We start from the raw sequence: 23,231 nt of genomic DNA on the forward strand, positions 1-23,231 counted from the left end.
ACCACAACATGGTCTCATTTGAAATATTTTTTAAAACCCCAAAAGTAATGAATAAAGCTAAGGTTTACAATTTTAGAAAAGCAAACTACGAAGGTATGAAACAGAGACTAATAGAAGTAGATTGGAGTAAAATAGAGGAAACATCCACAGAAAAAGGATGGCTGTTTTTTAAAAATGTAGTACTAGAGGCACAAAACAATTACATCCCAAAAGTAGACAAATCTAAATCTAAAACAAAATGGCCAAAATGGTTTAATAGATCAATTAAAAAAAATATTCAGCAAAAAAAGGCACTTTACAGAGCGTTTAAAAGGGACCAAAAACAAAGTACACAGAAAGAGTACTTGGAACTGCAAACACAAGTCAAAAAGGAAGTTAGAAAGGCCAAGAGAGAGACAGAAATCAATATTGCTAAGGGGGCTAAAACCAATGCCAAAATGTTTTTCCAATATTACAACAGCAAGAGAACATTCAAAGAGGAGGTTAAATGTCTAAGAGACACAAATGGCAAAATCATAGATGAAGAAAAAAAAATAGCAAATATATTAAATGATTACTTTTCACAGGTTTTTACAAAGGAGGACACAGACAACATGCCCCACATGTCGACCTGTTCCTATCCAATTTTAAATAACTTTAGCATAACAGAGGCAGAAGTGTTAAAGGGACTAGGAGCTCTTAAAATAAACAAATCCCCTGGGCCAGATGAGATCCCCCCAATAGTACTCAAAGAAATGAAAGAAGTTATTTACAAACCGCTAACCAAGATCATGCAACAGTCTCTTGACACAGGGGTTGTACCGACAGACTGGAAAATAGCAAACGTAATACTGATCCACAAAAAGGGAGACAAAACTGAACCAGGTAACTACAGACCAGTAAGCCTGACTTCTATTATATGTAAACTTATGGAAACTATAATAAGATCCAAAATGGAAAATTACCTATATGGTAACAATATCCTGGGAGACAGCCAGCACGGTTTTAGAAAAGGGAGATCGTGTCTAACTAACCTACTTGACTTTTTTGAGGACGCAACATTGAAAATGGATAACTGCAAAGCATACAACATGGTTTATTTAGATTTCCAGAAAGCTTTTGACAAAGTCCCGCATAAAAGATTAATTTTCAAACTGAACGCAGTAGGGATTCAAGGAAATGCATGCACATGGATTAGGGAGTGGTTAACAGGTAGAAAACAGAAAGTACTGATTAGAGGAGAAACCTCAAAATGGAGCAAGGTAACCAGTGGAGTACCACAGGGATCAGTATTAGGTCCTTTGCTATTCCTAATCTACATTAATGATTTAGATTCTGGTATAGTAAGCAAACTCGTGAAATTTGCAGACGACACAAAAATAGGAGGAGTGGCAAACACTGTTGAAGCAGCAAAGGTCATTCAAAATGATCTAGACAGCATTCAAAACTGGGCAGACACATGGCAAATGAAATTTAATAGAGAAAAGTGTAAAGTATTGCAATGTCAACCCGGGGAACTTCTTTGACTTGAAAAAAGAAAAAAGGACCAGGGGTCATAAATGGAGATTAGATAAAGGGACATTCAGAACAGAAAATAGGAGGCATTTTTTTACACAGAGAATTGTGAGGGTCTGGAACCAACTCCCCAGTAATGTTGTTGAAGCTGACACCCTGGGATCCTTCAAGAAGCTGCTTGATGAGATTCTGGGATCAATAAGCTACTAACAACCAAACGAGCAAGATGGGCTGAATGGCCTCCTCTCGTTTGTAAACTTTCTTATGTTCTTATGTTCTTAACAATGTTCTGTAGTAATGGTTTGCAATTAATGGTCCTTCTAAACGGTATTATGTATGTAGCTATTAAAACATATGATATATAAATTTCTTTTCTACCAGCTGCAATGATTGGTTTATTTAACACTGAAACAGTGGTTTTTGCTTGAAAGTGTTCTGATACTGTTTAAGTCCTACTACACTGATTTCTCCATGTACACACATTTCATTACTGCTATATTTGCTAATAGTAGTATCTAATAAACAGATCCTGTTGAAGTTTACTCTCTTGGTTCCTGTGAAATCCTTGTTTTATGCTGTACTGATTTACTTGCTGGGGCCGCAGTATTTGGTGTTTTATCCTCTGTGTCAGTATACTCCTATGACCTAGGTGTTTAGTTATTTTATACTAGGTAAGTTTGTTACAGATTGGTAAGTGAGTCTAAATGCTAGTTAGTTGTTGTAATGACATCCACAGCTGTTTGTAGTAATACATTTTCTAAAGTGTTCAGAGCTGTGGTAGATTGAAGTCAATTTTGATAGCGTGTAAACTGGACCAGCTCTAGACCTGCAGGACAGTATAAATTGGCAAACAGTGTCTTAGAACGCCAGCCGTTCTAAGCGCCAGCCAGTCTAAGGGCCACACGTCCAAGGGCAGTCTGAGCTGTGACAGTCTAAGGGCCACACGTCCAAGGGCAGTCTGAGCTGTGACAGTCTAAGGGCCACACGTCCAAGGGCAGTCTGAGCTGTGACAGTCTAAGGGCCACACGTCCAAGGGCAAACTGAGCTGTGACAGTCTAAGGGCCACACGTCCAAGGGCAGTCTGAGCTGTGACAGTCTAAGGGCCACACGTCCAAGGGCAGTCTGAGCTGTGACAGTCTAAGGGCCACACGTCCAAGGGCAAACTGAGCTGTGACAGTCTAAGGGCCACACGTCCAAGGGCAGTCTGAGCTGTGACAGTCTAAGGGCCACACGTCCAAGGGCAAACTGAGCTGTGACAGTCTAAGGGCCACACGTCCAAGGGCAAACTGAGCTGTGACAGTCTAAGGGCCACACGTCCAAGGGCAAACTGAGCTGTGACAGTCTAAGGGCCACACGTCCAAGGGCAGTCTGAGCTGAGGCAGTCTGAGCGAGGACAGGTAGAGTGAGGACCTTTTCCCAATCTCTCCCAATGGCGACTACAGGCCTCATTCCTACTCTGACACCTAACGTCTGGATCCCCTGGACAAAGCGTGCTCACTCTTTCTCCTCTCCTAGAATAAACACTGGTAAGTACCTGCTCCAGATACTGCTACTAACTCCTTCTCCCCTACACTGCCTGCTTTTTCAATTGTTATCCTCTGACTAACAAATCTCTGCTTCTTACTGAACTTGTAACTGATGCTAATCTTGATCTTCTCTGTCTAGCTGAAGCCCCGCACTCTATAAACGATGTGCACTTACTACATCTAGCCACCCCAAATGGCTATTCTCTCTTTGACAAGCCTCGCCTCACTGGCCAAGGCAGGGGCACTGCTGTTATTGCTAAATCTGTGCTCGCTTTCTCAGTTGAGCAATTTGAGCATCTCGTAATCAAGCTCTTCTCTCCCATATCCGTCACTTATCTACCGTCCACCAAAGAATTACGGCTTTTATTATTGAGTTTTTGGAATTCCTCTCCCTCGTCTGCACTTCTACTGACAAAATCCTACTCCTAGGTGACTTCAACATTCATGTCGACTTACCTTCTTCATCTCTAATGACTGACTTCATCAAGCTCCTGGACTGTCTTCAGCTATCTCAATCTGTCAACGTCCCCACTGACACCCATGGACACACCCTGGATCTTCTTATCACCAGGGGACTTAACCTCTCCAATCTCTCCATCTCAGATATCTCACGCTGACTATTTCTTAATCAGTTTTAATATTAATCTTAATCCTAAATCCTCTAAAACCTGCGGAATGTGTCTCTGCATCCCCTCTAAGTGGTACTCTCCCGTCCTTGGTTGACAATGTGGTGACCCTCTACAATGCCCCCCTTACTCAGATCATTGAAACCATCGCCCCGCTTACAATAAGAGCGGTGAAGAAAAATCGCACCTGGCCATGGTACAACTGTAAGTCACCCTGGGTAAGTGCGTCTCCTAAGAAATAAATAAATAATAATACACCCTCGTACTTCGAGTGCTTAAGTCTGCCTGCCGCAAGCTTGAGTGCAAGTGGAGGTCGTCTGGAATAACAGTTCACAGAGAGATCTGGACCGACCTTCTCGGTAGCTACAGGCGTGCACTCCCTGCTGCCAGGGTGAAGTACTTCTCTGAAATCATAACTATGGGACACGGTAAACCCAGTATTCTCTTTAAGACCATTGACCAAATCCTACATCCAGCCACCGATAGATCCATCACCCGTTCATCCTCCTCTCTTACCTGTCATGATTTCGCCTCCTTCTTTCAGAAACAAAATTGACAACATCTATTCTACGCTCTCTTGCCACAAACAGTTTTGTTCTTGACCACCTTGACTTGCCTCCGGTTACCCCTCCTGCTCTCTCCTCCTTCTATCCTCTCTCCATTACTGATGTTTCCGGCCAACTGTTGAAATCAACTACTGCCACATGCCCCTTGGACCCCTGGTAGACTAATCTTGTCTGTCTCTGTGTTTCTGATCTTGCTCCTTCCATTATGCACACTCTCAACCTGTCCCTGGATTCAGGCTCAGTTCCTGCTGCCCTCAAGCTTGCTCGAGTAACACCAGTACTCAAACCCTCATCTGACCCGGCTGTCTTATCTAATTTCCGTCCAATCTTCCTTTTCCCTCCAAAACTCTCGAAAGGGCTGTAGCCAGCCAGCTGATGAAACATCTCATGGATAACAATCTGCTTGAATCTCTGCAGTCTGTCTTCCTGCCGCATCAAGTACTGAAACTGCTCTGCTGCGGACTGTAAATGATCTCCTGCTTAATGCTGATGCTCTCTCTGTGCTTGTCCTTCTTGATCTAACTGCTGCTTTTGATACCATAGATCATAGCATTCTTCTTGACTGCCTTCAGAAGTATGCTGGTATCTCTGGAACCTGTCTCTCCTGGATGTCATCTTACCTATCTGGACGCATGCAGTTTTCTATGCTGGATACAGTTGTGATGCAAACCCAGTCATTTGTGGTGCCCCTCAAGGGTCTGTTCTTGGGCCTCCCTTCAACATCTACATGCTTCACTTGGGTCACCTCATCCACCAACATAACCTCATGTTTCACTCCTATGCGGTTGACACCCAGCTCTACTTAAAACTCGACCCTGGATGTCCCTCTGCCATGGTCTGGCTCTGGGCTTGCATTCAAGACATCGATGCCGGAATGTCTGCCAGTTTTCTTCAGCTCATCACTCAGCACGCGCCATCAACAGATTGCAGCTAGTTCAGAATGCCACCGCCAGGATCCTTACCAGATGTAAAAAACGTAAACACCCCCCGTCTTGCCCAACTGCACTGGCTACTTGTAGGGTTCAGGATTATTTTCAAAATTCTCCTGCTCACATACAATGCCCTTCATCACACAGGTCCAGAGTATCTCTTCAACCTGCTGACCCGCTATGTCCCTGCCCGCAAGCTGAGGTCCTCTGACTCTGGCCTGTTTTTTTTTTTTTATCCACAAGCAAAAGTGCACCACACCATGAAAACACGCATATATATATATATATATATATATATATATATATATATAGATATATATATATATATATATATATATATATATATATATATATTATATGTTCTTTATATATTATATAATACCTTATGTTCTTTATATATTATATAACATATAAAGAACATAAGGAAGTTTACAAACAAGAGGAGGCCATTCGGCCCATCTTGCTTGTTTGGTTGTTAGTATCTTATTGATCCCATAATCTCATCAAGCAGCTTCTTGAAGGATCCCAGGATGCATGCTTCAACAACATTACTGGGGAGTTGGTTCCAGACCCTCACAAATCTCTGTGTAAAAAAAAAAGTGCCTCCTATTTTCTGTTCTGAATGCCCCTTTATCTAATCTCCATTTGTGACTCCTGGTCCGTTTTTTCTTTTTTCAGGTAAAAAAAAAGTCCCCTGGGTCAACATTGTCTATACCTTTTTAGGATTTTGAATGTTTGAATCAGATCACTGCATAGTCTTCTTTGTTCAAGACTGAATAGATTCAATTCTTTTAGCCTGTCTGCATACGACATGCCTTTTAAACCAAGGATAATTCTGGTTGTTATTCTTTGCACTCTTTCTAGAGCAGTAATATATTTTTTGTAACAAGGTGACCAGAACTGAACACAGTATTCTAGGTGAGGTCTTACTAATGCATTTTTTAACATTACTTCCCTTGATTTAAATTCAGCACTTCTCACAATATAACCGAGCATCTTGTTGGCCTTTTTTATAGCTTCCCCACATTGTCTAGATGAAGACATTTCCGAGTCAACATAAACTCCTAGGTCTTTTTCATAGATTCCTTCTTCAATTTCGGTATCTCCCATATGATATTTATAATGCACATTTTTATTGCCTGCGTGCAGTACCTTATACTTTTCACTATTAAATGTAATTTGCCATGTGTCTGCCCAGTTCTGAAAGCTGTCTAGATCATTCTGAATGACCTTTACTGCTGCAAGTGTTTGCCACTCCTCCTATTTTTGTGTCATCTGCAAATTTAACAAGTTTGCTTACTATACCAGAATCTAAATCATTAATGTAGATTAGGAATAGCATATATTATATATATATATATAGTGCCATGAAAAAGTATTTGCCCGTCTGATTTTCTGCATTTTTGCACATTTTTCACATTGCATTTGGTCAGATTTTTTTGTGGGTTGTAGTTGTAGGGAGTCTGAGAGAAAAAAATGACACCAAAGTTTGGTGCTTCTTTCATTTGTTTGGTGTGCAAGGTAATCAAACATGCAATCTTCAGGTTTGAAAAAGTTATTGTCCCCCTAGTTAACTCAACCCAATTAAAGGGATCATTAGGGTCAGCTGTTTGAGTACTTTGGTTAATAACCAGGCCTGATTTGGGCCAGCCTTGCCCAATATAAATCTGACTAACTTTGGTCCTTACAATCAGAGTGAAGTTGTCAGCACACAGGTTCTAGAGGCACATCATGCCACGAACAAAAGAAATTCCTGAAGACCTCTGGGGAAAAAAGTTGTTGATGCCTATCGGTCTGGAAAGGGGTTACAAAGCCATTTTTAAGGCTCTGGGGCTCCACCGAACCACAGTCAGAGCCACATTGTCCAAATGGAGAAAGTTTGGGATAGTAGTGAATCTTCCCATGAGTGGCCGTCCTGCCAAAATCTCTCCAAGAAAAAGGCGTAAAATCGTCCAGGAAGTCACAAAGAACCCTAGAACAACATCCAGGGATCTGAAGGCCTCTCTCACCTCGGCTAAGGTCAGTGTTCATGACTCCACCATCAGAAAGACACTGGGCAAAAATGGGATTCATGGCAGAGTAGCAAGGCAGAAACCATTGCTCACTAAGAAGAACATGAATGCTCGTCTCAAGTTTGCCAAAAAGCAACTGGATGATCCTCAAGAGTTCTGGAACAATGTTCTATGGACAGATGAGTCAAAAGTGGAACTTTTTGGCCGACATGGGCCCCGTTATGTCTAGCGAAAACCAAACACTGCATTCCACAGTAAGAACCTCATACCAACAGTCAAGCATGGTGGTGGTAGTGTCATGGTTTGGGGATGCTTTGCTGCATCAGGACCTGGACGCCTTGCCATCATTGAAGGAACCATGAATTCTACTCTGTATCATCAGAATTCTACAGGAGAATGTCAGGCCATGCGTCCGTGAGCTGAAGCTGAAGCGCAGCTGGGTCATGCAGCAAAACAATGATCCGAAACACACAAGCAAGTCTATATCAGAATGGTTGAAGAACAAGAAATTTAAAGTTTTGGAATGGCCTGGCAAATTCCAGACCTAAACCCCATTGAGATGTTGTGGCAGGACCTGAAACGAGCAGTTCATGCTCGAAAACCCACAAATGTCGCTGAGTTGAAGCAGTTCTGCATGGAGGAGTGGGACAAAATTCCTCCACGGCGCTGTGAGAGACTAATCACTAAACAGGAAGCATTTGGTTGTAGTTATTGCTGCTAAAGGTGGCGTAACCAGTTATTGAGTCTAAGGGGGTGATTACTTTTTCACACGGGGACATTGGGTGTTGCATAACTTTCTTTAATAAATAAATAAATAAAATATGTATCAAGTTGTTGTGTTAATTGTTCACTCAGGGTCCCTTTTATCAAATATTAGGTTTTGGTTGAAGATCTGATAACATTCAGTGTCAAAAATATGCAAAAATGCAGAAAATCAGACGGGGCAAATACTTTTTCACGGCACTGTGTGTGTGTGTGTGTGTGTATATAATTATAATTATATATATATATATATATATATATATATATATATATATATATATATATATATATATAGACACACACACACACATATATATATATATATATATATATATATATATATATATATATAAAAAAAAGTGTAGTCTGGGGAGAACACAGGACTACACCTCCCAGAAGGACACAGGCTGAAAAGCCCTAATTTAATTGTTTTATTAGTTATCACCTGCACCTGGCTTATTGTAAATTAGAGCCAGATGCAGGGTATATAAAGAGAGCAGCCAGTCCCTTCAGGGCTGCTGCTGTGTGGAGGGGCCTGGTTGACTGTATAATACAAAAGGTACTGTGTGAAACCTTTTAGTTGTGTTTGTGTAAACAGCTTAGCTGTCCAGCTTCGTTAGAGTGAATGTTTAGTTAGTGCTCCGAAGGAGCTAGGTGTTTGTTTTGTTTTATTTAATTTATATAATTAAAAGTGCATGTCAGAGCTTAAAATTCAAATCCTGTGTGTTGGGTCATGATTTGGAAGGGAAAAGAACCCGAGAGAGTCTGTGTGGCGAGTCTCTGGGTCACAAAAAAATAATTTTTATATATATATATATATATGTATATATACACACACACTGTCAATTAATCGCAGTTAACGTATGCAATTTAACTAAAAAGCTAAACATGTTAATTTTAACACGTGTTAATCGCAGCCCTGTTTTGATCCTCAACTTCCCGTACTTCATTGTCTGCTGCTGCACTGCTGAGTGGACCAAAAGTATATAACTGCAGAACAAAGCAATACCCCTCTCGAGTGGACGCGAGATCACTATGACTAAAATTTTTATTGTCTTAATAACCACGGACAATGGCATCATAAAGCAATTATATTTTTTTACTTTAATAATTATTCTCATTGATGTATTTTTATTATTATTATTTCTGTGGTAATCTCTGCGTGAGCGAGACACTGACAATCTGACAGCCTCTACCTTTGACCTTATTTCTGATTGGTCCATTGCGACGCGAACAGAGCGTAGCAAAATACAAATAAAACAAATGTATTTCTATATTTGCTCGCTTCATTCACGCCACTCTCTTTGCTTGCGTTGTGCATTACCTCATTTAAATCAATAGTTTTAATTATTTTTGATTCGCAAGCTCACGTCCGGTGTGCACAGCTCTTAACATGCAAACCCATGCCCATTGACGCGTTTGATTTGGCTTGCACTCCGACTTTTAAGAATGTGTTTGTTAATATTTGTATTTAGCTAAATCTGGACTTTTTTTTGTTATCTATGAAAAAATATGCGATTACATTAAATCCGGGAAAAAAATGACTGTTAAAACACTTTTTTTAAATGTATTTATTTATTTATTTATTTTACTTGTCGCCACTGTTCACTGCAGTTTTCAGTGACACACTCACCACTTCAAACAATTTCTCCGGTTCTACAAGTATTTACAGTTGTGATTCGTGTGAGGTTGTGAGTGTGTTAAGATGGCAAGAACCAAGCAAACGGCTTGTAAGTCCACCTGAGGAAAAGCGCCCAGGAAGCAGCTAGCAACTAAAGCTGCCCAAAAGAGCGCTCCTGCTACTGGCGATGTGAAGAAACCTCATCGATACAGGCCCAGTACTGTGGCTCTGAGAGAGATCCGTCGCTATCAGAAATCTACTGAGCTGCTGATCCGCAAGCTGCCTTTCCAGTGTCTTGTTAGGGAAATCACCCAGGATTTCAAGACTGATCTGCGCTTCCAGAGTTTCCACAGCACTATCTGTGCTGTGAATACCTGCAGTGTTTCATTCTAAACTGTTTCGTAAATAGCCGGAGTGTGGGAAGAAGTGTATTCTGTTTTGAACCTCATTAAGAAATGTTGGGACCGACAGTTTTGAGTATAGAGTCCACTGACTTTTAGCCATTACTATTAAGATGTATCAAACGACTATACAACTTGGGAACTTTAACATAAAATATTTTCTAAGCAAGTGTCTAACTATTTTCCATTGGGTCATTCAAGGAAGATAATTGTCAAACTTTTTAATGCCACTTCCCTTCAACTCATGGCATTAATATATACAGTATGTTAGAGGTCGGCACGGGTAAAAAAATTCGGGATCGGGTACCCGCCGTGAAATGCCCTCGTACCCAGATCCCTTTCGGGTAATTTTTTTAAAAGGAACAACACATATATTAAGTGCATGATACATATTTAAACACTATATAGTATACATACATTTAGTCCCATCAGATCTGTAGACTTGTGTAACCTTTTTCAGTACTGGAAACATCGAAATAATTAATAATAATAATAATAATAATAATAATAATAACAACAATAACCTTAATAAGGACGCCAACATTTTGTTTATCTTGGTTTTCTTTTGAATCACATCACATGAATGAATCACATGAAAATAATTTGTTTCCCTCATCTTGATTTGACAAGTTTTCAAACTGTCTGGAAACGAGTAGCCACTGCACTGATAAATCAGTGAAACTGGTGGCGTATGGGATTTGTAGCTTTTAATGTGTGATTAACAGTGGGCAGTGGACACCAATAAACTACATTCCCAGAGTACATTACGATTGAGTTATGAGAGTTTAGATGTGTTTGTTTTTTGGGTAATGTTTTATAATTTCAGCTAAAGAAAAAAAAAAAAATCACATTTATTTATTTTTTTTATAGTCAACCTTAAGGAATTTCTAGTGGCGCACGTGCCCCTAAATTAAAATTTACGTTCGCACAAGCAAATGTTTAATCACATGTGTGACCAAATTAGTTGCATTGTAGAGCCCTGTTAGGATGTTTTGTTTCCGATTTAGTTCCTGAGAGGAATAGTCGTCGCAGTTATTATTATTGAGGTGTAATTTTATGATGTAATGTTGCTTCTATAAAATCAAAAGTCCTTTTGAAGTTGCTTTCACTTTCTACAAAGTATATCTCCCTTTTCTACATTTTTTTAGCAACATGTAGACTAGTGTCCCCTCGGCTTAAAGCACCTGAACCTCATGTGCACTTGCTGCTTTTTTCTCTGCTGTTACTGCCAGTGAGATGACAGGACACAGTAATTAAGCACACTGGATGAGAAGTGTAGGAGGTGCTGGAATTTAAACACTTACACGTTGTGTGACTCTTGTTTCTTCACCTGGTCTCGCTGCTTCAATGTTTTGCACTCTGCCATTGAGTTCTTCTCTCCTGAGTTCTGAGAGCACAGAATTTAGAAAGCTTGACTTTCCGGAACCCACACTGCCCGAAATAAGAATGTTTCTTGTGGAAGCCTGTGGTTGGTGGTTTTTTATTTCTTCTTGAAGGTTCATATAAGCACTGTAAAACAAGTGAAAATGAAAAGAAATATCAAACTTTAAAAAGCTCAGTCTTAAAAAAATATCTCAGAAAATACAAAAATAAAATAAAAAAACTGATCGCTTACTCATCACTAAATTCAACTTCACGCCATGGATTAGGGAGAAGTGGCTCTGGTCTCGGTGGTTCTGCAAAACAGGGAGATACATAAATACACACAACTCTGTTTTTTTTTCTGTGGTAAAGATCAGGCTTTTAATATGATTTACCTCTTGCGGGAGCATATGACTGTCCTCCCACTGTACCCGATCTGAAGGCATGTTGTGCGCTGTGATTACAGAAGTAATGATTAAATTAAAGAAAAACAAACGCTTTATATATATATATATATATATATATATATATATATATAATATTATATGAACAAAGTTTACAAACGAGAGGAGGCCATTCAGCCCATCTTGCTCGTTTGGTTGTTAGTAGCTCATTGATCCCAGAATCTCATCAAGCAGCTTCTTGAAGGATCCCAGGGTGTCAGCTTCAACAACATTACTGGGGAGTTGGTTCCAGACCCTCACAATTCTCTGTGTAAAAAAGTGCCTCCTATTTTCTGTTCTGAATGCCCCTTTATCTAATCTCCATTTGTGAACCCTGGTTCTTGTTTCTTTTTTCAGGTCAAAGAAATCCCCTGGGTCGACATTGTCTATACCTTTTAGGATTTTTTTGAATGTTTGAATCAGATCGCCGCATAGTCTTCTTTGTTCAAGATTGAATAGATTCAATTCTTTTAGCCTGTCTGCATAAGACATGCCTTTTAAACCTGGGATAATTCTGGTTGCTTTTCTTTGCAGTCTTTCTAGAGCAGCAGTATCCTTTTTGTAACGAGGTGACCACTCGTTACAAAAAGCATGGAACACAATAGCAAAAGCATGGAACACAATATTCTAGGTGAGGTCTTGCTAATGCATTGTAAAGATTTAACATTACTTCCCTTGATTTAAATTCAACACTTCTCACAACATATTCGAGCATCTTGTTGGCCTTTTTTATAGCTCCCCCACATTGTCTAGATGAAGACATTTCTGAGTCGACATAAACTCCTGGGTCTTTTTCATAGTTCCCTTCTTCAATTTCAGTATCTCCCATATGATGTTTATAATGCACATTTTTATTGCCTGCATGTAATACTTTTCACTTTTCTCTACACACACTACCGGTCAAAAGTTTTACAACACCTCAATTTTTCCAGTTTTTATTGAAATTTACTCAGTTTAATGTCTCAATGTACTCTGAAATTAAAGCATAGAACAAATAAACAATTGGAGATTGGAGAAATCATGGAATCGTTTTGTTTAACAAAATTTAATCTAAATTTTTGACTCATCAAAGTAGCCACCTTTTGCAGATATAACAGCCGAACACACTCGTAGCATTCTTTCTACAATGGAAATCAAATATTGTTCGGAAAGTTCTTCCCAACACTGTTGCAGAAGTTCCCACAAATGTGTTGCACTTGTATGTTGCTTTGCTTTCACCCTTCTGTCCAGTTCATCCCAAACCAGCTCGATGGGGTTTAATTCTGGAGACTGTGCTGGCCATTCCATGATTTGAAGCCTACCGTCTTGTTCTTTTCTTCTAAGGTAGTTCTGACAAAGCCTGGAGGTATGTTTTGGGTCATAATCTTGCTGTAGGATGAACCCTTGACCAACTAGGCGTATACCAGTGGGTATTGCATGGCGCTGCAAAATGCTGTGGTAGCAGTTTTGGTTCAGGGTGCCACTCACTCAAGTGCAAGTCGCCGACTCTGGATCCAGCAAAAGAGCCCCAGACCATCACGCTTCCTCCTCCATGTTTGACAGTTGGTGTCACACACCGAGGAACCATCCTTTCGCCTACTCGACGGCGTACAAAAACCCTGCGTGATGAACCGAAGATTTCAAATTTTGATTCATTGGTCCATAAGACCTTCTTCCAGTCTTCAGTAGTCCACTGGCGGTGCTTCATGGCCCAGGCAAGCCTCTTTTTCTTATTTTGCCATCTTAGCAATGGCTTTCTTACTGCCACTCGACCTGTCAAACCTGCAGTTCGAAGTCTTCTCTTCACAGTTGAAACTGAGACTTGTTTACTTCGACCAGTGTTAAGCTGTGCTTGAAGCTGTTGTCCTGTGAGCCGCCTATCACACAAGCTGTTGACTCTCAGAAACTTGTCTTCTGATTCTGTTGTGGCTTTGGGTCTGCCAGACCTCTTCCTGTCAGAGTTTCCTCCAGTTTCCAAGTGCCTTTTGATGGTGTAAGAAACTGTACTCACTGACACCTTGGCTTTCTTTACAATTTCTCTAAAGGAAAGACCTACACATTTAAGGGTTATAATGGTCTGTCTGTCTTCCTTTGTTAATTGCCTTTTTCTCGCCATTATGAGAGCAATATACTACTTCCTGCAGTACAATACGGTCCAAATAATGCTTAAGAGGGTGTAGTAACAGTCTGTTCCAACACTGCTTTTATACAGACAGAGGGTTTGTAAGTAATCAACAAAAGTTGGGACACATGTAGGAATTGTTAGCATCAACTTTCAAGGCTTAATTTACTTCCATTGCTGCAGAACAGCTGTAAGTTGTTAACCCATTACTTGTTCCCTGAAAAAGGCCTTTTTGTATTACTCTGAAATGTACATTATTTTTCAGTTTTTGGTAACCTAAACTTTTTTTTTTTAACCTCTGGCAGTTTACCGCTTACCTTTGTACCATTTCAGGTTATTCACTGGACTTGAACTGCTTAAATTTCAATAAAAACTGGAAAAATGGGGGTGTTCTAAAACTTTTGACCGGTAGTGTGTGTAATATATAATATATATATATATATATATATATATATATATATATATATATATATATATATATATATATATATATATATATATATTAATATATAATATATTAATATATAAGTAATAATTCCATTACATGAGAGTAGATGTTAAAACTTCATGCTGATTTGAATTCGGCTCTCGCCAAGATAAGCACCAACTAAGACGTAGCTTTACAGTAAACTAATGTGATACATCTGTGTCTCCATCCATCTGCACTTCCTTCCATATGATGATGTAGATATCCTTCTGTCTGGTGTTGATGGCTGAAGTGTAATGCTGGCTCCAGGGATCAGCTTATTTTGCCTCCCTAGCGCATCAGCACACACAACGGCTGCAATGCTGGCTCCGGGGATCAACCACAGTGCGGTCTCCCCAGCGCATGAGCATGACAACCATCTGGATTGAGCCAAGTAGGGTACATCTCTGGGGTCTTCAAGTGGGCACCTTCCATCCTTGGTGTTTCGTCGACTAGCCCACGACACCTCAAGAGGGCTCGACGGTGACTCTGGCGTCCCAGAGTCACCCCCCTCCGTCCCCCACTCAACTCAGCCCAGCTTACTTACCTGTACATCAGCGTTTCTTTCTTTCTTTCTATTGTGCTTGAGATCCCCAGCCAGAATCTTTCCGTCTCGACCACAGCCAGTTGCTGCTCCTGTCTGCTGCTTCAGATAAGTTCTTCACTGTGCGACGCAACTCTTGGCCACGGAATCCGACGTCTAAGAAACCGGGTTGTAGAGTGTGCCACAAATCCTCGACAACCCACCTCCACTGGGTAAACCCGGACTCTCCATCCTCGCTGTTCCGCTTCAGTGGCTAGTTGAGCATACCACAGTTTCTTCCTCTCATACGCCTCATCTACAGCATCCTCCCATGGCACTGTTAACTCTACCAGGTGAACAAGGCGTGCTGATCCAGACCACAAAACAATATCTGGTCGAAGGTTAGTGGTGACAATCTCAGGTGGAAAAATAAGCCGTTGACCAACATCTGCCAGCATTTTCCAGCCTCTAGCAGCTTCCAGTTGTCCTGGGCGAGGATTGGTTTTAACACCTTTTCTTGGTGGTTGCTCTCCTGGGCAGAGGAATGTTGTCTTTTGTGTGTAATGTTTTGATGGAACAGGTGGCAACTTATTAAACATCGCAGCACCTGGTCATGGCGCCAAGTAAACTGTCCTTGGCTAAGAGCCACCTTACATCCTGTCAAAATGTGCCTTAATGTTGCAGGTGATGAACACAAAGGACATGAGGGATCCTCTCCTACTCAGAGGTTTAGGTTCTGTGGTGATGGGAGAACATCATATGTTGACCTGATGAGGAAACTGATCCTGCTCTGTTCCATTGACCATAGGTCTTGCCAGCCAATCTTGCGTTGTTCCACACTCTCCCATCTCATCCATTCTCCCTGCTTCGCCTGGGAAATGGCCTTTATACACCTCATCCTCTCCTCCTGCTTTTGCACCTCGTTGACTACCAGCTTCCACCGTTGAGCTGGAGCTGCCTTGTGCTATGTAGGAGGAGCTGAACTGAGACCAAGACCCCCTCTTCCATGCTGAACTTGCCCCATGATATCACCAATTCGAAGGGCAGCCTTTGCATCTTCCACAGCTTTCATTGCCACCCACTTTCTTCCAGTTTTCAGCACAGGTGCTGCCTCCCTTACGCATTAGTTGTGTGACTCTACTATTGTCATTTCCAGTCTGACCTTGGTACACTTTAAACTCCTCGGTTACAGCGGATCCTGGTGGCTGCAGTAATCCTTTACCATAAAGTCCCACTCTTCTGAGGCAGCATGGAACTCCCAAACGTTTCCTGATGTATGAACTGATTAAAGCTTCCAGCTTCTCTACTGTTGTCAAAGAAACCTCGTACACAGTCAGTGGCCACAGCAACCTCGGCAGTAGACCAAACTGAAAGCACCAGAGTTTTAGTTTGCCTGGTAAAGCGCTGCTGTCTATGCTCTTCAAACCTTCCACTGCTTGTTGTCTAACTTCTCCCACACGAACTGTGTCCTTTAGATCCCCGTCGTACCATCTCCCAAGACTCTTCACTGGCTTCTCAGACACTGTTGGTATTGCATCACCGTTAATGAACTTTTTATCTACTACTTTACCTTTAATTAGAGATGCTCCTTGATTTTAGTGGGTTGAATTGCATTCGTGCCCATTCAATGTTACTGGTTAATTTGCCCAATAACCGATTAGTGCAGGCTACTGTTGTAGTCATGGTTGTCATGTCATCCATGTATGCTCGAATTGGTGGTAGTCGCATTCCAGAAGCCAAGCGCTCTCCTCCCACTACCCATTTTGATGCCCTAATGATTACTTCCATTGCCATGGTAAAAGCCAGTGGAGATATGGTGCATCCTGCCATTATTCCAACTTCTAGGCATTGTCATGTAGTGCTGAATTCGGTAGTTGAAAAACCTAATAATTGCAAATCTCCAAAGTAGGCTTTCATTAAATTTGTTATTGTCTTCGGTACACTGAAAAATCAAATGCTGCCCAAAGATGTTCATGTGGCACTGAACCATATGCATTAGCCAAATCCAGGAATGTCACATGGAGCTCCTTCCTCTCCATTTAGCTGATTGAATTTGTTGCCAGATCACATTGATGTGTTCTAAGCATCCTGGGAAACCTGGAATGCCCGCTTTTTGTACTGAAGTGTCAATGAAGCAGTTCTTTTAAAAGGTAAGTTGACAATCTCTGAGCAATAATGCTGAAAATCTTGCCTTCTACATTTAATAGGGAAATAGGGCGAAACTGACTGATGCTTGTAGAATCTTTCTTTAGGTATAAAGACTCCACCTGCTCAGCGCCATGCTCTTGGTACAACCTGTTTTTCCCATGCCACTTTAATCAATTTCCACAGGATTCGTAGAACTCCTGAAGCACTCTTGTACACTCTGTGAGGAACTCCATTAGGCCGTGGTGATGATGAAGCCCTTGCTTTTTTCACAGCTTGCTCTACTTCTTTCCACTTAGGTGCACAGTCCTCCATTTGGTATTCTGGTGGATTGATAGATGGGATGTCTGAAGGAATTGACATGGGCCTGTCTTTTTGAATCTGTATGGGTTTCCTCCAAATATCTCTCCAGATCAAACGTAGATGCTTTTAGTGTGCCATTCTTCTCACTGGTGAATAACTTCTTTACAAATTTGAATGGGTCTAAAAGTTAGTTCTCGTACGCTCCTTGTTGTTGTAGCGTTTCCGTAGGCACTCAGCTCTGCGCAATGTTGCATGCTTATCTTCTACTCCTTCTGACTTTGTTCTGCTCTTCTCCATTGCTTCCTCAGCTGTCTCCTTTCTCTAACTAAGCGTTCAATCTCCTGCTGCCATCCAGACTTTCCTGGAATAGTTTGTACTTTTTCCTTCCTTTTTTCAACTCCAAACCTCTCGCTTCTATATGCGTAGATGATGTCCCTAAATTTATCCAGCTTCTTTTCAACTGTTCCACTTAACCTTTCCAATGCAAAGCAGAGATCTGTGTTTACTGTGTCCCATACAGTTTACTCACAAGCTCTTGGCCATTTAACTCCAGGTTTGTGCCCGTTGAGGTTCTTTTCTCTCTTATGTTGGTTTGTCTGACCGGGTTCACAAGGATCATTAGGTTCATCACTAACTGTGTCCATGCAAGATGAGGTGACACCCACTGACGAAAGGAAATCTAAATCCAGTATATTTGGTTAAACAGACTGTTTGCCATATGTAGGATCTGCTGCTGTGAACACACAATACATTGTCACCAGAATACAGTATTTCAGACAATAAAACTAAAGGTTTGAAACTATTTTGGGGTCATCTGATAGCATAAAGTTGTAAGATTTCTAGGACATACAGTAGTTTTGTCAGAAAATGTTTTAAAATGTTAAAGCAAATAGATTAGATTACACACGGGTCATCTCTTAATTTTAAGTTTAACGCGGTACCTTCTCAGCTAAATTCAGCCAATGTTTTCTGTAGTATTTTAAAAGTTATTTATTGTTTTCTTTTTCTTCGAGTGGTAGTTTCTTGCATTGTTGGCTGCATGGCTAAGGGTGGTCATGAGAAAGAAAGATTGAAAGCCAGGCTTAGCAGCTGTCTGGCCTGTAGAGTTCAATGTGGCTCGATTGAGGAGAGACAGTCCCTGTCGACTTTTCCCTCCCTATCCCGCTGGGAGTGTCAGAGCCAATGCAACGCCCCCTTAAAATATCGGTCGTGTGTATATATACACAACAGATATGTTAAATAAGAAAAGAGGGGAAAGAGTGGGGACGCTGGTGGAAGTAAGAACACCTAAATATTGAACTTTTGCGCTGGCTATCCGAATTTATCAAACACAGGGGCACAGATTTAAATGTTCCAGAGCAGGATGATGAGGTATGTACTGAAATAAATAAATCAATCAAACAAGTACAGTATATGCAGGTTTGCCATAAGGAATTAAGAAGTAGGAGTAATAAGAAATAAACAAGTACATTAAATATTCATGAACAGAAAATAATTCTAGCTTGAGAGAATCTTTACCCCATCTAGCTTTCATTTATTTGTCACAAAATAGACATATTTCATGACATATTGCCATATTATAAATTTATATATATATATATATATATATATATATATATATATATATATATATATATATAGGCTAGATATAATTACATATTCACAGATGAACTTTATTGTTATATGTGTTTGATAGATACAATCATGTTAATGTCTTATTCATGTTTAGTTAAAAGTAATATACTATACTTTGACATAAGAATGAAGTTTGAAACCTTTGTTTCCAATGTTTTTTCTTATGATTATTATTTTATTACAAGTAGCCTATGCTGTGAAGAAGTTATGATTATTATTTTAGAACCCAGCACCCAGCAAGGTTCTGAATTCATTAGCTTCTGTATGACATGTTGCAGATGGATTATACCCAGACCTTGGCGCATACTCCCTCAAATGTGTCATTAAACTCCAGTACGTCACACACCTCTACTGCATACTTCCCTGAGGAATCCTCAGAAAAGCATCTTTCCCAAACCGGTCTGCACTTACCACATGCAACAAATTGGCATTATACTGACTTATAAATATCCTACAAAAACTAATCATTGGAATGTAAATGCTGCCACTTGTTGATGTTCACTTACAAAATTATAAAACGATATTATTTGGTGTTTTGGGTATAATATTGTTACTGTAAAGGACTGGGATCTATTGCTGCTCTAGGGTGCTGTGACTCTACTTGGAGCAGTATTAGTAAAGCTCAAGTGAAACCTAATAGTACTTACCCTGACTGGCTGCTAGGCAACCCGCTGGCCGTGTCCTTGTAAAGGAAACAAAAAAGGGGAAAAGTTGGGTGTTTTAACAAAAATGAAGACCATGGGATATTGCATGGGAAAAGCGTAGCACTGATATGACATGCTAGATTTCTCTATTTTTGTAAAGCGAGCCCAATGTTTTCTGAAGTATTTTAAAAGTTAAGTTTAATTTTCTTTTGAGCGGCAGCTTCTCGTATTGTTGGATGCATGGCTTCATGAGAAAGAACGTGTGCACGCGTGTGTCCGCATCCGCGTGCGTCTGGTATTTAGAGCTGTAGATGCGTGTGCCCATTGATGAACAGGAATAGGACTGGGAGCTATTGCTGCTGTAAAGGTGCTGTGACTACTAGAAGTTTTTTTTTTCTCTTGGAGGCCAGTTTGAATGCATGCTCTATGCATTTAATAATTTTATTTTTTTGTTTTGTTTTCTTGTTTTGCCTGTAAATAGTTTTGACTGTCCCTTGCTTTTAAACCACACCAGCTGTGGTCCTGAGGAGCTCTCTCTTTTTTGTGAAGATTTTTTTTTCAAATAAATAAAAACTGTTTTTGGACTTCTGTTGTGTGAGAACTTCTCTTCAGTCTTCAACACCATCAGGACCCTTCCTTTAGCCTGCTGATTCTTAACTATACAGGCTAACACCCACTAACGTACAGATGTTTTCACAGAAGAATATTGTACATTTCATCATGAGAATTACAATTATATTACTTGATATTCTACAGTAGATGTGTAGTATTTATCACCTTGATTGAGTGAGTCACTGCAGCTCAGTTACAGAGAAGATCTACATACAGTAGCACTAGTGTCTGATCAGCATGTTACAGAAAAGCAGCCCTTATCTGTGCACATTACCTTGTACAACAGCCAGCCAGATTGCATGCAAGCAGTCAATAAAAGAAATGTCACTCTGCTTTCTGTCTGGTGTTAAACAGGATATATTAAATATTTTTTTATGTGTCAGCCTCCTGAGCCCCTTTCCAATTACCCTTTTATCTAAACTCATCTAGCCAAAGACAGAATAAGCAGATCAGACAATGTAATGTCTGTTGCAGGCAGCTAGAACAGCAGAGCAGCTCCTAAACAGACTTATCAAACAATAAAGAATGACAATTATATTTAAAGCTTCTTACTGTTTGTGGCTCTCCTTTTATTAAGTGAACAAGCTTCTTCACAGACTTCTTGTTTTCCTCACAGTCACACAGTTGTTGCTTACAGTTATTTTCAAACCAGTAGCATGCAACGATGGGTAACTCATTAGGGATCCCCAAGGGCCGGGGTGTGGAGTCGAGATCACTGGAGTCTGGTTTTTCAAATTGTGTTAATTTCCTAAATATAACCACAGCAGCATAGGAATCTTAAAAACAAAACAAAACAGAACTTGTTTTTAATTTAAAAAATGTACAACCCATCCATGTTTTCTACAGTCAGCACTCACATATCCGACGCTATAACATTTTAAACTTCAGTGATGGTTAAACGACTGTGACGTATATCTGATTATTTCATCTGATTTGACGTGTATGTAGGTGAGCACATTGTAACCACAACCCCCTGCCCTGCACACACACACATTTCATATGGAAAGAAAAATATGTCTTGGGTTTGAGGACTGCACTGGGAGATGTATATTGTAGCGTGTTTTCTTCTTTTCTTTGGCACTGTTGTTGTTTTCTTTTTCTTATTTTTTTCTTATATCTGATATATCACAAAATTAAATAATGAATGACAATTCATGAAATGTTAAATTTAAGCAAGTATCGAATATTGAATTTTAGCATCAAATAATAAATACTAGCATTAAATATTAAATTCATGTATCAAATATTACATTTTAACATTAAATAATAAATTCAACATTGAATATTAAATGCAAGCATTGAATGTTAAATACTACCATTGAATGTTAAATGCAACAGTCGAATGTTAAACAACAAGACAATTTTTAATTTCTACAGACGGCACAAGACAGCTACCGTATTTCAGTTTGAAAATCAAAGCCTCTCATTGGCTGAACAGGTTAACAGGTAACAAGGAGGAACATCGATCTCCCCGATGTGGAAGGGGTGGGAACGGGCGGGGCGGATGGGATTGATTGACAGTTTGCAAGTGCAAGCATCGAATGGATAAAAACCACATCAAATGACGAAGTGCACAACAAATGCATAAAAGACACACTGACTGGATAAAGCCTACATCGAATGGATGAAAGGCACATGAATGTATAAAGCTCATATTTAATGTTTGATGCTAGTTTTTAACATGCGACTGTTGCATTTAACATTCAATGGTAGTATTTAACATTCAATGCTTGCATTTAATATTCAATGTTGAATTTATTATTTTGTTATTTATTATGTTAAAATGTAATATTTGATACATGAATTTAATATTTAATGCTAGTATTTATTATATGATGCTAAAATTAAATATTTGATACTTGCTTAAATTTAACATTTAATGAATTCATTATTTAATTTCATTTTATTTTTTAAAAGCTCTGTACCAGCATAGTGTATGATGAAGCAAATAAAGTAGTTTTATATCAATCCAGGTGCAGTATCTAACTTTGGTATTTAATTTAATATAGGATGTATTTATTGTGCCGTGATAATTTCTAGTGTATTGAAGTCAATCTCAGTACCAGCTCAACAGTGGCACCAGCCAGATTTAATTGAATTTACATTTTCTCTGCAGGGGGGAGGTTGTGTTATTTGAAGTGGCAGTATAAACGAGTGTTCAGTTGCTTCCTCTTTCTAGCAATAATTTGCCAATAAGAGGCAATAACAAGGATTTGAAAGCCTTGGATATGAAACTTTGAAAAATGTAATATATTAGAGGCTCATCCATTTCCAGTTCAGCTATGTGACAGGTATGGTTATGCATTTTGCAGCTTTATTAAAGAGATGTTCAATTAACATGGCTAATATACTTACTGATATTTCCAGCACTATTCAGTGCACTCTTAATGTCATGAAAAACCCGGGTAACTTCATGAACATAGAGAAAAGACGTAATGTCAGTACGAACTGATACTTTACAATTTCCTTTTTCTTCAATCTTCCTTGTAAATTGTTTACAGATCTCTGTATTTCGTCCTCCATGTTCATACACTAAAATTCAGAAACAAAAAGAAATAGCCGATTGATATAAATGTACAACAGTTTCTTACAGCACAGCCAATTTCCTTTCCACACCTTTCCTCTTAATTGTAATAACTTTCCTTTTTACTATTATGTTCAGCCAGGGAGATGTATATTGGTCAATTATCTACGTCCTCAGAATTGACTCTTGTTTTATTATTATATCTCTAGGATGTTTCTATTCCTGAGTCAGCTCTCCACCTGCCCTTGAATTTGGGCTTGATTCTGATCAGACAAGAAGGGAACATTTACAGAGCTGAATCCAGCTACTCCAAAAACACACCCAATATAGTTTTATTTTATGAAGTACATATAAATGATATTACCTTTAAACTCTCTGGTTTGAACCCATGCCATTTTGTTCTTCCTCTCCTATAAAGAAAAAACACAAACTGCATTTACCCTCGATGCTAATCATGAAGAATATGTAAGACAGGGTTGCCACCCCGCCGGTATTTTACCGGACTGTCCGGTATTTTTATGTACTTTGACCCCCTG

At 39.7% G+C, this 23,231-nt stretch overlaps 1 protein-coding gene across 3 annotated transcripts in view; it reads right to left on the minus strand.

Annotated features, from left to right (window-relative positions):
- Positions 1–23,231, minus strand: part of LOC117965619 (interferon-induced protein 44-like) — a 40,775-nt gene that overhangs the window by 14,138 nt on the left and 3,406 nt on the right. For all 3 annotated transcript variants that reach the window (XM_059008251.1, XM_059008252.1, XM_059008253.1), the window contains exons 2-8: positions 23,060–23,105; positions 22,527–22,703; positions 20,724–20,947; positions 19,563–19,597; positions 11,695–11,753; positions 11,553–11,613; positions 11,242–11,446 (exon numbers count right to left, since the gene is read on the minus strand). In XM_059008251.1, coding sequence (XP_058864234.1) covers positions 11,242–11,446; positions 11,553–11,613; positions 11,695–11,753; positions 19,563–19,597; positions 20,724–20,947; positions 22,527–22,703; positions 23,060–23,090 — 792 coding nt within the window. In that variant the 5' untranslated portion in view covers positions 23,091–23,105. The remainder of the gene's footprint in view (positions 1–11,241; positions 11,447–11,552; positions 11,614–11,694; positions 11,754–19,562; positions 19,598–20,723; positions 20,948–22,526; positions 22,704–23,059; positions 23,106–23,231) is intronic.

This window comes from Acipenser ruthenus, chromosome 36, assembly GCF_902713425.1.
Source record: "Acipenser ruthenus chromosome 36, fAciRut3.2 maternal haplotype, whole genome shotgun sequence".
NCBI lineage: Eukaryota > Metazoa > Chordata > Actinopteri > Acipenseriformes > Acipenseridae > Acipenser > Acipenser ruthenus.